This window comes from Mandrillus leucophaeus, unplaced genomic scaffold (genome assembly GCF_000951045.1).
Source record: "Mandrillus leucophaeus isolate KB7577 unplaced genomic scaffold, Mleu.le_1.0 Scaffold381, whole genome shotgun sequence".
In the NCBI taxonomy this organism is placed as follows: domain Eukaryota; kingdom Metazoa; phylum Chordata; class Mammalia; order Primates; family Cercopithecidae; genus Mandrillus; species Mandrillus leucophaeus.
In genome coordinates this window covers 715,370-731,067 of record NW_012104043.1, presented here as the reverse complement: position 1 = coordinate 731,067, position 15,698 = coordinate 715,370, and the positions used below count along the sequence as shown (strand labels likewise).

General features: G+C 42.3%; 1 protein-coding gene across 2 annotated transcripts in view; it reads right to left on the bottom strand.

The window, feature by feature from the left end:
* ABCG2 (ATP-binding cassette, sub-family G (WHITE), member 2 (Junior blood group)) overlaps positions 1-15,698 on the bottom strand; it is a 149,004-nt gene that overhangs the window by 46,929 nt on the left and 86,377 nt on the right. The window contains exons 1-2 of one of the 2 annotated variants that reach the window (XM_011990727.1): positions 13,756-14,425; positions 29-250 (exon numbers count right to left, since the gene is read on the bottom strand). In XM_011990727.1, coding sequence (XP_011846117.1) covers positions 29-231 — 203 coding nt within the window. In that variant the 5' untranslated portion in view covers positions 232-250; positions 13,756-14,425. Of the gene's footprint in view, positions 1-28; positions 251-13,755; positions 14,426-15,698 lie in introns of those variants that run through there. The other variant, XM_011990728.1, reaches the window with a different exon arrangement.

The window sequence follows — 15,698 nt, the reverse complement described above, 5'->3', positions numbered from 1 at the left end:
CTGTCTTTTTACAAGTTCATGTACATACTTGATATCCGATAGTATTTCTTTCTCAACTGGTTTTCGACCAGATAGAAAGCCACTCTTCACTTTTACTCGATAGCAGATGTTATGAAAACTTAACACAGCTCCTTCAGTAAATGCCTTCAGGTTATTGGAAGTTGTCGTGGGGAAGCCATTGGTGTCTTCTTGTGACATTGGGATAAAAACTTCGACATTACTGGAAGACATCTGGAGAGTTTTTATCTTTCTGTAGACAGAAAAGCAACAGTAAGTTGATAGTCCAGATAAATGAGATTGCAAACACTAGGTGACAATACATTTAAAACAAGTCAATTTTTAAATGAGTGGCAATGAGTAGCTTCATTTCCAACGAACAGCCTATGCCACTGTGATAAGAACATCCTAAAAATATAAATGGGAAGACAGGCACAACTTGGAATGCATAAACTCCAATTAGGTGTCAAATGGCTCCTAATAAGTAAATAGGAAGAGTATGAAAATTACTAAAAACTGATAAAGCAGGAAAAGGATGGATGAGGGCTAGAATTGTCTGGCTTGAAAAGCATGTAAGTCAAGTGCAGGGACAGACTACATGATCATCATCAGAACCTCTGTATTTTTTTTTCAAGGCCAGCCTGGCCAACATGATGAAACCCTGTCTCTACTAATAATACAAAAATTAGCCAGGTGTAGTGGCGTGAGCCTGTAATCTCAGCTACTCAAGGGGCTGAGGCAGGAGAATGGCTTGAACCAGGGAGGCAGAGGTTGTGGTGAGCAGAGATCGCACCACTACACTCCAGCCTGGGCAATAGAGCGAGACTCTATCTCAAAAACAAAGGAAAAAAAAAAGAACCTCTTTTTCTTTTTAATTGCAGAGTTTATAGCATCATTATTATCAAAAGGGGCTTAGTCAAGCAGTCAGGAACAGGAGACATTTCTCTGAATTTATAGCTCCAGACTTTATGTCGTAAGTTGTTATGCACCGTCAATCAGCAAAGAAGGTAAACTACAAAACTGTTTGCAATTACATAATCATTTCCTTAATTAACAAACATATTTAAATTCTAGGAAGATTTAAAGTTAGGTACGAAAATCATTAAGTAAGTCAAACCAAAAGTTAAGTAAAAATTTAAAACAAAAAAGAATATTAAATGTATAAATAAAATGTGAAATATTTCATTAAAGAAATTACAAAAGGCCTCAAAAAAGATTAGAGTAAGACCTTAAGATGAGCTTAACAGCTTGTGAAACAGGTTTGAAATGTTAACTTCAATAAATGTAGTTTTAATTTTTAAAAGTCAAAGTAATCCATGACGAAATTTCTCTCTGACTATGATGGAGGTGCTGTTCCAAACAAACAGTCCTCCTAACCACAACGACAAAAGTAGACAAAAAAAAGTAAGAAGAAATGTTGAAGAGTTCTGTCTGATAAAAGCAACCAAAGCGGCCAGGACATGAGGAACCAAAATCATGGAATGGAGGGACTGAAGCACTGAAACAAACTCTGCATTCTGCGTGCCCTTTCCTCTTGAGATGGGTATTTGCACACAAAAATTGTACACACCTGGGGCACATCTCAGACAAACCAAGCAGGAAGAAGCTGCTAAAAGAAATGAGTCTCCTTACTGAAGTCACTACTATTTCTGGGCAGATATTTCAGCAGTCTGTCATCTGTCAGCACTAGGGAGACAAAATTTTGTTGGAGTTAAGTGCCTAGCAGAGGAGGAACCCTGGAAAGAGATTTCAGAAGCATTATGCTTTGGGAATATGGACAAATCAAAAAACCAGCCTCTACTCAATCAAGACGATCTGCTCAGACTTTTAGAAGAAGGTTAAATCCACTCTCTAAGAAGATATCCAGATTTTCAATAAAAAATTGCCAGGCATCGGGAATCTCTCTGAATCTGCTATGATTCTAAGGGCTGCCTGATTCACGAATCATAAGTTTAAAAATAATGAAAAATTTTTTTTAAATTGCCAGGCATGCCAAAAAACAGAACCTGATGTTCCAGAAATGAGAAAATGGAAAGAGACCCACAAGTAACCTAGACTGGAGTTAACAGACATTGACATTAAAACAAAAGATTGACGTGTTTAAGAAAATTACAAGACAGACTCTCACCAAGGAACCAAGATCTACAAAAACAAATGAAAATTAAGAATTTGACAGATGAGTTTAACAGCAGCTTTCCTAATTTAGACACAAACTAGGAAAGAGAATTTAGTGAACTGGAAGACTAGTATATAGAAAACATCCAGGATGAAAACTATGAATGATGAAAATTATTACCATGAAAGGGGGAAAAACCTCCTAATTAAAAAGAATGAGAACTACATAAAAGAGCATAACAAACATATGGGATAAGATGAAAAAGGTCTGTCATAAGCATAACCGGAGACCTGAGAGAGGAGAGAAAATGTAGCAAAATGTGTACTTAGAATCAGTATTTGAAGAAACACTGGCCAGTATTTTCCAAAACTGACAAAGCTATCAAGCTATAGACTGAAGAAACTCTAGGAACGCCGAAGAGGATAAATACAAAAAAAAAAAAAAAACAAATCTAGGCATATCATAATAAAACTGCCAAAAACCAAAGTTATCTCCTAATAACTGCTTCTGTAATCCAGAAACATATCATATTTACAAGTCTCTTCATTTGGAGCCTGGAAAAGTAAAAACCATTTAAAGACTGACATCCAGCAAATTCAAGGTACATGGCTGCGTTTCAATCTGTGAACACCTGAATGGCAATAATTAGCCAAAATTCTATTCTCTTGAAGCATTGAAAGAGAAGGCACAAGTACAGTCACCAGCCCTGTCCTTGAGTTCTGCATCTGAGGATTCAACCAATCGCAAATCGAAAATATTTAAAAATAAGCCAGGTGTGGTGGTTCACGCCTGTAATCCCAGCACTTTGGGAGGTCAAGGCAGGCAGATCACTTGAACGCAGGAGTTCGAGACCAGCCTGCACAACATGGTGAAACCCCATCTCTATAAAAAATACAAAAAATTAGCCGGGTATGGTGGTGCACACCCATATTTTCAGCTACTCGGGAGGCTGAGGCAGGAGGATCACTTGAGCCCAGGAGGTGGAGATTTCAGTGAGCCGAGATCACGCCACTGCACTCCAGCCTGGGTGACAGAGTAAGATCCCATCTTAAAAAAAATTAATATTTAAAAATAAATATAAATGGATGGCTGTGTCTGTACAGAACATGTACAGAATTTTTTTCATCATTATGTCCTATACAATACAGTATCACAACTATTACCATAACATTTACATTGTATTAGGTATTATAAGTAATCTAGAGATGATTTAAAGTATATGGAACAAAGCATGTATGTTATATGCAAATACTATGCCATTTTATATCAAGAACTTGAGCATATGTGGATCTAGGTGTCCGAGGGGAGTCTTGGAACCAATTCCCCAGGGATCTCTAGAGACAACTGCAATGTATGGACTTCACACCTTTACTTTAAAAAGGTTTTAAACCATCTCCCCATATATTCAGAAACCAAAATACACCAGTTCCAACACTAGCAATCACTTTTCCTACTGTCATCCCCATTTGATGTTCATTCAGCCACTGAGGACATTTTCTAACCTTCTCTAAAGACTTCTTAAGAGTATTAAATAACTTATTGCTTGAATTTAAATAGCTCACTGACTCAAGATGGAAATTTTAAAGACACTTTTGTGAGGTTTCCACAAATAAAAGGCAACAACTAGAGCTAAAGTACCCAAGAAAGAGTGATCACCCATGCCCATACAAGACAGAGAGTAACATTTATAAATACAATCACAATCTTAGAAGTGCGCGCAGAGAAAGAGTTTGCCTTTATTGTGATAGGATTAAATGTGTAATTCACATTACTCAGGAGCTGTTTCATTCCTGGCCAGGATTCTAACAATCTTCCTCAGGGAGATGCGGGGCCTTAGTCATTCATGAGTCACAAACCAAGTGATTAGACAGGTATAACCAAGGCACACCATCAAGCTGACGCATGTTACATCAAAAACAAAGGAAAAAAAACCAAACAAACTATAATTCTAACACCAATATGGAGCAATACACTTACTCTAAGAAAAAAATACAGTAAGGATTAAATAAAGAAAATATACCAAAACTCAGCACCAGACTCATCTCAAAGTGCCCAGTCTCTAATTAATATGGTATTTTGGGTTTAGGGAACTCTCTAAAAGTAACAACCACCTTTAAGCAAACACCAGTCCTTCCCCATGGTCAGAAGCTTTCTGGTCATGTGTCCTGGTCTCATTGGATTAGCATCATCTTTTTATATCAAGGAAAATACCCCATCACACGATGAGATGTCCCTACAACAAAAATCAACCTCCCACCTGTTGCTGTTTCCTTATTTGCGGAGTACCAGCTAATGCTAATCCAGTTTTTTTCCTCTTTCTGTGTCCTAGACCCCCTGCCAAGATCTTAAGTAAAAGGAAGCCTCCAAATGGCTTTACACTTTACCTGATCCCAGCCGATTCATGTTATTTGGCCTGATTATATATTTTAGTCAACTCGAAAAGGCCTTTCAAACAAGACAGAAAGGCTTTGCATATGGAGATTCTTTCCCCAGCTCTGCTGTCCCTTTCCTGCTGGTCTACCTATATTATTCATACCTTGCCTCTCTTGTTGCTTTCTAACTAGCAAGGCCATGTTTTTACTTTTTTTTTTTTTTTTTGAGATGGAGTTTCATTCTTGTTGCGCAGGCTGGAATGCAATGGCATAATCTCAGCTCACTGCAACTTCCGCCTCCCGGGTTCAAGTGATTCTCCTGCCTCAGTCTCCCTAGTAGCTGGGATTACAGGCGGATGCCACGACACGCAGCTAATTTTTGTATTTTTAGTAGAGATGGAGTTTCACCATGGTAGTCAAGGCTGGTTTCAAACTCCTGACCTCAGGTGATCTGCCCACCTCAGCCTCCCAAAGCACTGGGATTACAGGTGTGAGCCACTGCGCCCGGAGCATTTTTACTTTTTTGAGAAGTTTAACCATTTGTCTTCAATATATGCTGGTACTCTCTTATAAAAATGATAATCTGCATTACAGATACCATATTTCTCAATTTTTTTTTTACTCTTTATCAAACTCTTAATTGCATAGACAACTCTTTACAATTAGAAAGCTCAAACTGCGCAACTTAAAACAGCATTTACATAGAATGAAAACTGAGAATAGGAAAAAAAAAAAAAAAAAAGTACACAGGTAGAGCCTAAAGTCTTCAGCCTGCCACCTGCCCAGCTGGAACTACTGCATATGTTGGTAGAAGCCACAATAGCCTCAGGTTAATTCCAGACTCTACTCTTCCTTTTTTTCCCCCCCCCCCCAAGATGACACTAGTATAGGAAGATGCACTCTACCTCATAGCCATAGGGCACGCTGCATAAATTACATACCTCTTTAAACTGTTTACTGAGGTTAATCTCAAAAGATAACAATCCTGAGCAGTCAAATCACTGTCAGGCGATTGCGACAAACTTAGCAGTGGAAAGGAAAAGGAACACAAAATCTGAAGTTTAACTTACATAACTTGTACCTTGTCTTTAAAAGATATTATGGTGCTTTATTGCCTTTAAAAGGTTGACGCACGGGCTTTCATGTTATCTCCAATTTGACAGATTTGTCCTGAGAGGTCCTGTGTTGATTACATTCAGGCCCAAAGCCTCCTTGCATGGTGGTTTCAGAGTTAAACTGGCTAGGTGCTCTAGGACCCCACATTATGGCAGCACAGTGATCTGGAGAATGCAGCCTGATTCCTGACAGACAGGAAGAAACCCCATCACAGAAGGGCTCAGTGAGAAGCCACTGAGGCCTTTTAATCAAGAAAGGCTCACGACACTAATGATGTTTATAAAGGAACACTCTGGGCTGGGCCAGGTGTGGTGGCTCTCACCTGTAATCTCAGCCTTTTGGACAGCTGAGGTGAGCAGATTACTTGAGGTCAGGAGTTCGAGACCAGCCTGGCCAACGTGGTGAAACCCCGTCTCTACTAAAAAGGCAAAAATTAGCCAGGCATGGTGGTGTGCATTTGTGATCCCAGCTACTCGGGAGGCTGAGGCAGGAGAATCGCTTGAGTTCAGGAGGCAGAGGTTGCAGTGAGCCAAGATCGTGCTGCTGCACTCCAGCCTGGGCAACAAGCAAGACTCTGTCTCAGTAAATAAATAAATAAATAAAGGAACACTTTGTTGTGTGGAGAATAACAGAAGGGAGAGGCAAGTGTGGAAGCAAGAACTAGTGGGGAGGTAACTGCAAAAACCCTGGGGAGCCATGTTTGGATAAGAGAGGCAATGACAGAGGGGACATCAAAGGTTAAGGCTTTGAGAGGGATGAACTTTTGTTAAATCAGACCCACAACCAAGACTCTCATGGATGACAAACGTGCCCACCCTCCTTGGGTCTTCAGTTTGCAACAATGTATCGCTGTTAGGTTTTCTTAAATGTTACTTTAGAGAAGAAAAAAATCCTTCTCCATCTCCCCTGTGGGTTCTCTAGCTGGGGTGCTAGAAATTAAACTGGCAAAAGACAGGTTAATATGACCAAAAAAAAAAGTTTCCTTACACAAGCAAGTGTGGAAGTTTCATAAACAAATCAGACTCTAGGACAAGTCCAGATGATTGAGACTTTTTTTTTTTTTTTTTTTTGAGACAGAGTCTCACTCTGTTGCCTAGGATGGAGTGCAGTGGTGCGACCTTGGCTCACTGCAACCTCTGCCTCCCAGATTCAAGCAATTCTCCTGCCTCAGCCTCCCAAGTAGCTGGAATTAGAGGCGCCCGCCACCACACCCGGCTAATTTTTGTATTTTTAGTAGAGATGGGGTTTCACCATGTTGGTCAGGCTGGTCTTGAACTCCTGACCTCAGGTGATCCACCTGCCTCGGCCTCCCGGAGTGCTGGGATGACAGACGTGAGCCACCACGCCCGACGATTAAGACTTATATACAAATTTCAGGCTAAAGAAAAAGGGGTTTAAGGTTTCTGGGGACGAATCACGGCAAGGGAAGGGAAGAGATGGGGAGGAAAGGTATGGTAAATAAGGGCTGTCTTGGTATGCAGTTAAGTCCCTCTCAGGTGAAAAGAGCTATCTTGGAGAGACGCCTTTACAAATGGGAATTTTATTTATAAATGTACATTTCCTTTGTAATACAATAAATTTATACTTTTTTGGCAGTTAGGGTGAGGTAGAACTTTTCAAGGATCCAGGGGTTCTCAACGGCTCAAAATAAGCCAAATGCCAAGTACAGGAAAGAATTATTTCAAGCGCAAAGAAACAAAGATAAACCCTTGTACCTTTTGCATAATTAATTAACTGGAATAGATTTTACAAAGAGAACTTTAGCTAAAAATCCCCAAACTAGACAAGTTACCCAAAGACAGTCAAAAGAACATATTCCATCTATGGAGCGAAATAGTGAGAAGACCCAGGGGTAAAGGTGAAAAGCCTGCAGAGCCTGGTGATAGCTGGTTGTCCAACACAGAATTTCAGTTCAGGCATATTTTGGGGTGGCATTTTCCAGTACCCTTCGCTAGAGACCCACATTCACTTGAGCATCCAAGTGTGAGCTGTATTCAGAGTGGCATCAATGGACATAAAATATCATATACAGTTTTAAAGTCTAATATCTTGGTGGCTGTAATAAGTTTCAAAATCCATAAAGATCTGTCCCCTTGACCTCCCTGTCCCTTGACCTCTCCCTGAATGATCCTGACCTCCCTGCTACATTAGCCAGGCATTCTCCCACCTTGTCACTATGAATAAAGACACTCTCTCCTCACTCCCATCTTTTCAGCTTGCTCCCTCCAGTTATCAGAGGCTCTTGTTAACAGAGACTCTCTATTCCCATGAGATGAGAGAGAGAAGGAAGGAAGGGAGGGAGGGAAGGAAAGAAAGGAAGAAAGAAAGTAAAAAAGAAAACTAAAAGAATTCATTTAACCAGCCTGACCAACATGGAGAAACCCTGTCTCTACTAAAAATACAAAATTAGCTGGGCATTGTAGTTTATGCCTGTAACCCCAGCTGCTCGGGAGGCTGAGGCAGGACAATGGCTTGAACCCGGGAGGCAGAGGTTGCGGTGAGCTGAGATCACACCATTGCACTCCAGTCTGGGCAACAAGAGCTAAACTCTGTCTCAAATAATAATAATAATTCAATATTTACTAGGCTTCTTTTATCTGACAGGCACTGGACTTACAGGAGTGAACAAAACAAAACAACAGATAACCATCTCTGCCCTCAGTGAGGTTACATACGAAAAATGTCAATCAACAGTGCTATGGAGAAAAAAAAATAAAAGCAAAAGAGGAAGGGTGGGCCAGAAATGGTGGCTCACGCCTGTAATCTCAGCACTTTGGGAGGCTGAGGTGGGTGGACTGTTTGAGGCCTGGAGTTTGGAGAGCGGTCTGGACGATACGATGAAACCCCATCTCTATTAAATATACAAAAATTAGCCAGGTGTGGTGGCGCACACCTGTAATTCTAGCTACTTGGGAGGCTGAGGCACAAGAATTGTTTGAACCTGGGAAGCAGAGATTGCAGTGAGCCAAGATCACACCAATGCACTCCAACTTGGGTAACAGAGGTGGCCACGGAAGGCCTTTCCAATGAGACCCTCGAGCAGAGCTCTGAGGGTGGCCTTCTGGAGGAGCAGTATATGTCCAAGTGCTCGTCTAAGGAACAGCAAAGAGGCCAGTGAGGCTGAAGCAGAATGAGGGAGGGTAAGAGAGCAGGAACTCAGGTTCTATCTACCACTGACCACAGGAAGGACTTTGGCTCTGATCTAAATGACACTGGAAGGCACAGGAAAGTTCTGAGCGAAGAAATGATATCATCTATGTTTAAAGCAGGGGTGTCCAATCTTTTGGCTTCCCTGGGCCACACTGGAAGAATTGTCTTGGGTCACATATAAAATACACTAACATTAACGATAGCTGATGAGCTAAAAAAAAATCACATAATGTTTTAAGAAAGTTGACTAATTTGTGTTGGGCTGCATTCAAAGCCATCCTGGGCCACATGCAGGTTGGATAAGCTTGGTTTAAAGGATCACTCTGACTTTGGTCACGGGTATGGACAACGCAGGGAGACCACATAAGAGTCCACCGTAATAATATCAAGAGCCAAGATGAGGACACTGTCCTGCACCCCTCCCTCCGTAGCCTATGAGAGCTTCCTGAAGCCTATTTATCTGTGCACGTTCTGCAAAATTGCCTATCCCAAACAATTCTATTTCCAGACCTCCTCTAACACTGCCCAAACTAGGAAAACAAGGCCAAAAATAAATGACAGTGGTTTAGCTTCAGGCCCATAAGAACTGAATAACTCATTTACATTTAAGAGGGGACTGACAGAGAAGCCTCTACAAATTTAAATAAAAGGAGTAGTGACTGGGGCTAGAAGACATAGGGAGGAGGACAGTGGCAGAAGCTCTGGGGAAGTCATCACCCTTTCTCTTCTCCCTTTGCGAGGCTGACTCCACCACATTGGCACTGTGGGAAGAAGAGCAGCAGTGAGGTGGGTGATTAGAAAATTTTGGAATCCTTAGCCCCCAGGGGGAAACAAGAGGAACAGGCAAAATCAAGTTGAGTGTTAGATTCACCCAAAACCACACAGCACTGTGCCTACAACCCAGTTCTTCTCCTCCATGAGTCTAGTACATGTCGACTACATAAAGATCAATATCCCTGCTCCCTTCCAGTTTATACTTCAATCATCAGAATTGCAATAAAAATTATGAACAGAGGCCGGGCGCGGCGGCTCACACCTGTAATCCCGACACTTTGAGGGACCAAGTTGGGTGGATCACGAGGTCAGGAGATCGAGACCATCCTGGCTAACACGGTGAAACCCGTCTCTACTAAAAATACAGCTGGGCGTGGTGGCGGGCGCCTGTAGTCCCAGCTGCTGGAGAGGCTGAGGCAGGAGAATGGTGTGAACCCAGGAGGTGGAGGATGCAGTGAGCTGAGATCATGCCACTGCACTCCAGCCTGGGCAACAGAGCGAGACTCTGTCCCAAAAAAAAAAAAAAAAAAAATATATATATATATATATATATATGAACAGAAAATTAGATGTGAGCAGCAGCATTACTTCTCAAAATTCTGAGACCTACAGTAAAAAAATCATGATCCAGCATACAAATATAGAAAAGAAGGAGCATGTAATGTGTGTATACTCCAAAATCATAGAAGGGCTCATTAATTATTGCAAGGGATCCTCTCTCTAATCCATGGGTACAGTTACCATCTCAGACCAGATAATGCCTCATTATAAACACAGTATTTCTTCATTGCTAGTATGACTAACATAAATATGGATCTCAAATCTTTTTCTCACTGTGAATTCAATCAACAGATACCAAAATTATAATATTAGGATGTAGTTGAAGCTACTCAGCTAATAAAATGATCCTGGTTTCTTACCAGAGCCTAATAAATAGCAGCTCACATATGCATTATTTGTTTTGGAAACACTGACAGGGTTTCATTTGAGAAAAAAATGGGAGCTTTAAAAAATTCCTAAATACTACCAATTTCATTTCTTTCCATAAGAGACTGAATCCAAATTGGCAAATACAGTCAGGTCCTCTATAATGTTAAAACTTTAAGGCAATATTAATCTTTTCAGACTTAGCATTTGCTAAGTCACAAACTTTTTATTAAACATAAAAAGCTCAAAAGCAACTCTAGGCCAGGCGTGGTGGCTCACACCTGTATTCCTAGCACTTGGGGAGGCCGAGGAGGGTGGATCACCTAAGGTCAGGAGTTCGAGACCAGCCTGGTCAACATGGCAAAACCCCGTCTCTACTAACAACATAAAAAATTAGCTGGGCGTGGTGGCACATGCCTGTAATTCCTGCTACTCAGGAGGCTAAGGAAGGAGAATTTCTTGAACCCAGGAAGTGGAGGTTGCAGTCAGCCGAGATTGCACCACTGCACCCCAGCCTGGGCAACAGAGCAAGACTCCATCTCAAAAAAAAAAAAAAGAACTCTAACACAACATCCAGAGTCCAGATCTTAGCTTCTAATACCATTCTAAAGCAAAATAACCCCAGTGCCTTGGAGAAATGGATCATTCCAAGGTTGGGACATGGAAAATACAAAATAAGCCTGAGCATTCTCTGATGCCAGAAATCAGGAAATGCATTAAAAAAGAAAAAGACGCCGGGCATGGTGGCTCACACCTGTAATCCCAGCACTTTGGGAGGCTGAAGCGGGCAGATCACTTGAGACTAGGAGTTTGAGACCAGCCTGACCAATGGAAAACCCCGTCTCTACTGAAAAACACAAAAAGTAGCCAGGTGTGGTGTTACATACCTGTAATCCCAGCTAGTTGGTAGGCTGAGGCACAAGAATCGCTAGAGCCTGGGAGACGGAGGGTGCAATGAGTCAAGATCGTGCCACTGCACTCCAGTCTGGGCAACAAAGACTCCATTTCAAAAAAAAAAAAAAAGAAGAAGAAGAAGAAAGAAAAAGCAAGTCCCAGTGGTGAAAGCCAGAACAATTTGAGCAGCAGATTAAACACTGATAATACTGGATTATAAGCCATATAACAAAACAAATATCCATGAGCCCGTACTGATACAAATAACTGAATCAATAAACAGGAGAGAAGGGTCAACTCTTCCCTACAGAAGGGAATTTTAATTAAAAAATGTAGAAGGGCTGGGCACAGTGGCTCACGCCTGTAATCCCAACACTTTGGGAGGCCGAGGCGGGTGGATCACAAGGTCAGGAGTTCAAGACCAGCCTGGCCAACATGGTGAAACCTCGTTTCTACTAAAAATACAAAAATTAGCCAGGCATGGTGACATGTGCCTGTAATCCCAGCCACTTGGAAGGCTGAGGCAGGAGAATTGCTGAACCCAGGGAGACAGAAGTTGCAGTGAGCCTAAATCGTGCCACTGCACTCCAGCCCAGGTGACAAAGTGAGACTCCATCTCAAAAAAAAAAAAAAAAAAAACACGTAGAAGGAAGAAAATAGGGGTTTTATTTAACCATTGGGGAAAAAAAAAAAAAAACTACACAACATGTTCCACAAATGGATGCTTAAATTAATGAATAAAAGTTTAAGGAGAAATGGTAGTTCAAGTTTCTCTCCCAAGATCTCAAATACAAAGGGAACCTGGCAAACAGATTAACATCATAGGTAATAAGAAGTATCGGCTAGGGCATGGTGGCTCATGCCTGTAATCCCAGCACTTTGGGAGGCCAAGGCATGAGGATCACTAGAGGTCAGGAGTTTGAGACCAGCCTGGCCCACATGAAACCCATCTCTACTAAAAACATAAAAAAATTAGTGGGGTGTGGTGGCAGGCACCTGTAATCCCAGCTACTCAGGAGGCTGAGGCAGGAGAATCACTGGAACCTGGGAGGCAAAGGTTGCAGTGAGCCGAGATCGAGCCACTGAACTCCAGTCTGGGCAATAAAGCATGATTCAGTCTCAAAAAAAAAAAAAGTATTGACATCATGTACCCAATATGACATACTGAGATGGAAACTTTACTTCTCTGACATTTTCCCCCAAAATGTAGAATATTCATCTAAACATGACAGTAAACATCAAACAAATACAAATTGAGGGGCATTCTACAAATTAACTGACCGGGTCTTCTTCACTAGTGTCAAGGTCCATGAAAAAACAATGAAAGGCTGAGGAACTGTCACAGATCAGAGAAAATTAAGGATATTTAGCAGTTAAACGCAAAGTGAGAACATCGATTGGATCCTGGGCAAAAGAAAGACAGTGGAAAGACAAGTGAAATCCAAATAAAGTCTGTAGTTTAGTTTATTGTATTATAGTGGCAGGCCCATGTTACTAGTTTTGGCCCTTGTTATGCATGATATCATGGGAACTCTCTGTATTATTTTTTGCAAATTTTCAGTAACTCTCAAATTATTTCACAATTAAAAGTTATTATAAGATAAATACTAAAATAATCAACATCTTTCAATGTTTATAACAGAAGTGTAATGTTAGACTTAACATGCCATCTTCGTCGCTGAAACCTTCCTCACCAAGATCTATATAATTCAGTCAAAGCGTACTCTGAAAGCACTGTTTTGTAAAGAATATCAATCAAAAACATCTCTTCCTTACCACTCTGGTATATTTATTTATGACTAGCTGAAATTCAAATAATAAGAGAGTTGTAAGATCCTCCTAAAAACCAAGCTTTAGGGGATATCTCTAGGACTGAGAGGGGAGTAAGAACACTCATCTATCCACAGAAAATTACAAAAAGGAGTTCAATAATTCTTTAGCAAACCATCCAAAGCTTTAAAGGGATTGAGCAATAATTTGTCATTTACCTATTCCCAGAAGATAAAGGGAATAGGTAAATGACAATATATTGGTCTACTCCTTTAAAATATTAACATTAACAAATGTTTCCTCCCCCTGTAGTAACTTCCGTGCTCAGTACGTTTTTATCCTTCCAATATCAACTTTAGCTTCAGACATTTGGAGGAAGGCCAAGAGTTTTACCAACCCACACTTAACACACTATGAGAGCCGGAATCAGTTTGCACCAGAGCATCATTTTCTGAAAAACCACTTTGAATTATCAGTTTTAAACTGCATACCTACTTTCAAATGAAACTGTGAGAGGCTAAAAAACTCAGTCATCTCGTTTCAACGGTTATCTATTTTCCAACAAATATATATATACAACGCCTACCCACCTTTCCAGACACACACTCTAAGCGCAATTGGCTTTTACCATTTACTCACTCAGCTTAATAGAGCTCGGTCTTAACCAAGGGCTCAGGATCTCAGGATGTGCGGGCTCAGAGGCAGAGCTTTAACACTTATTGATGTAAATGTTGGGATGAGTCAGCCGGACCTTCCAAACAAACCCTAAAGCAGCAGTTTCCGCTTAACAAGGCCACCGAGCATGGGCGCGGTGCGTTGCCAAATCCTCCCCAGCTCCTCTCCAGGCTGCCTCCTTGCCGCGTCTCTCAATCTCAGTGGGAGTGGCGGGCACTGCCTTTTCCCTCCTGCACGCCCGGAACCGTTTGTGTGGGCACAGCACACAGCCCGCGCGCTGCACAACCCCTTCGCCGGACCACACCCGGTGCGCCTCAGCGCTCCCCTAGCGCGGCGGCCGGCGCGGCAGGCGCTGCAGCTCCAGGTCACGATAGCAGCCGGCGGTTGGCGGCCTCGGGAGACCCGAACCTCGAGAGAACGAGCTCAGGCAGTGCAGACGCGAACTTCCTATCCCGCGCCTCGGGCTATGGAGGGCCAGAGCTGAGCGCTGTGGCCCCTCCCTAGCGCCCCGGGTTTCCCTGGGTCGGGGTTCGCGGGCGGGGATGAGGCGCGGTCCAGTCTGCCGGGCCGCGATAAGCGCCCTGGGACCCGGCTGAAAGCGCTCACGTATCCCGCGGCGCTGAGCCGCCAGCTGGACGGGAACCACCGCCCTCCCGCAGGGCTAGGGTCACCCTGCCGGGACACGCAGGGAAAAGCCAAACACTCCCGCCTCCGAGATCGAACGAATGGACCGGGGTGATTTAACTACGAGAATCACCGGGCGCTCTTCGGGCTGATCAATACCTCGTCTGACCTAGATGGGTTTAGTCGCCGCCACTGGCCGGAGCGCCGAAGCACCGGGGACGCTGACACACAGGTTGTCCAGTCACAAGCGCTGCTCGCCCCCAGAGCAAGTTAAATGGGTGGTTTCTGGTGAATGGGCTTCTGAGAAAGTGGATGCTTGCGCCCCAGGGCCTTAAAAAATCAGATCAGGGACTGAATCTAACCGGGGAAGGGAAAGGGGAGAAACTTACTGAATGAAAATATTACCATAGTTTAAATGTTATTCTTTATACTCCTGTGACTGACATACTTCTGTGCAATATTCTGATGGTGTGGAAAGGCTGGAAAGTGATTGCACATGTTCAGGAAACGGGCCATCAGGCTGTGTGAGTGTAGCCACCCAACATCTATCTGCTGCGTCTGCCCTAGGAAATTAGTACCTGCATGCAGATATTTCCTGGTTTGCATTTACAAACAAAAATCATAATATCATTTAAGTTGTTTAAATCAACACGAGGAATAACTATTAATGGTTCACTCAATGCAGGAAAGTTTTAGGTACGAAGCCTATATAAGAAAATTGACTCTACGTAATTTTTTTAAAAAAATTTAAAAATACCATACCGCATGCTTTGGTGCGCCCAAACATTTGGGTAAAATTATTTTTTGAATTAATTTCTGTCAGTTTCAAGACCCTTAAAGACCCATATAGAAATATATATTAGTCATACTTCATTTTAAGACAAAATTAAGGCCAGCGCGGCGGCTCATTCCTGTAATCCCAGCACTTTGGGAGGCTGACACAGGCAGATCGCTTGAGGCCAGGAGTTCGAGACCAGCCTGGCCAACATGGTGAAACCCTGCCTCTACTAAAAATACAAAAGTTAGCTGGGTATGGTGGCGAGGCTGTAATTCCAGCTACTCGCGAGGCTAAGGAACGAGAAGCGCTTGAACGTAGGAGGCAGGGGATGCAATGACCCGAGATCCCACCACTGCACTCCAGCCTGGGCCACAGAGTGAGACTGTCTCAAGAAAAAAAAAAAAAAAAAAGAAGATAAAGTTTTCAGACCTGGCAGTTAAGGACTGTTTGCAAAAACTGAAAAATCTCCAAAGAATAAATTTTATTTTAATTTTCTTTTTAGTTC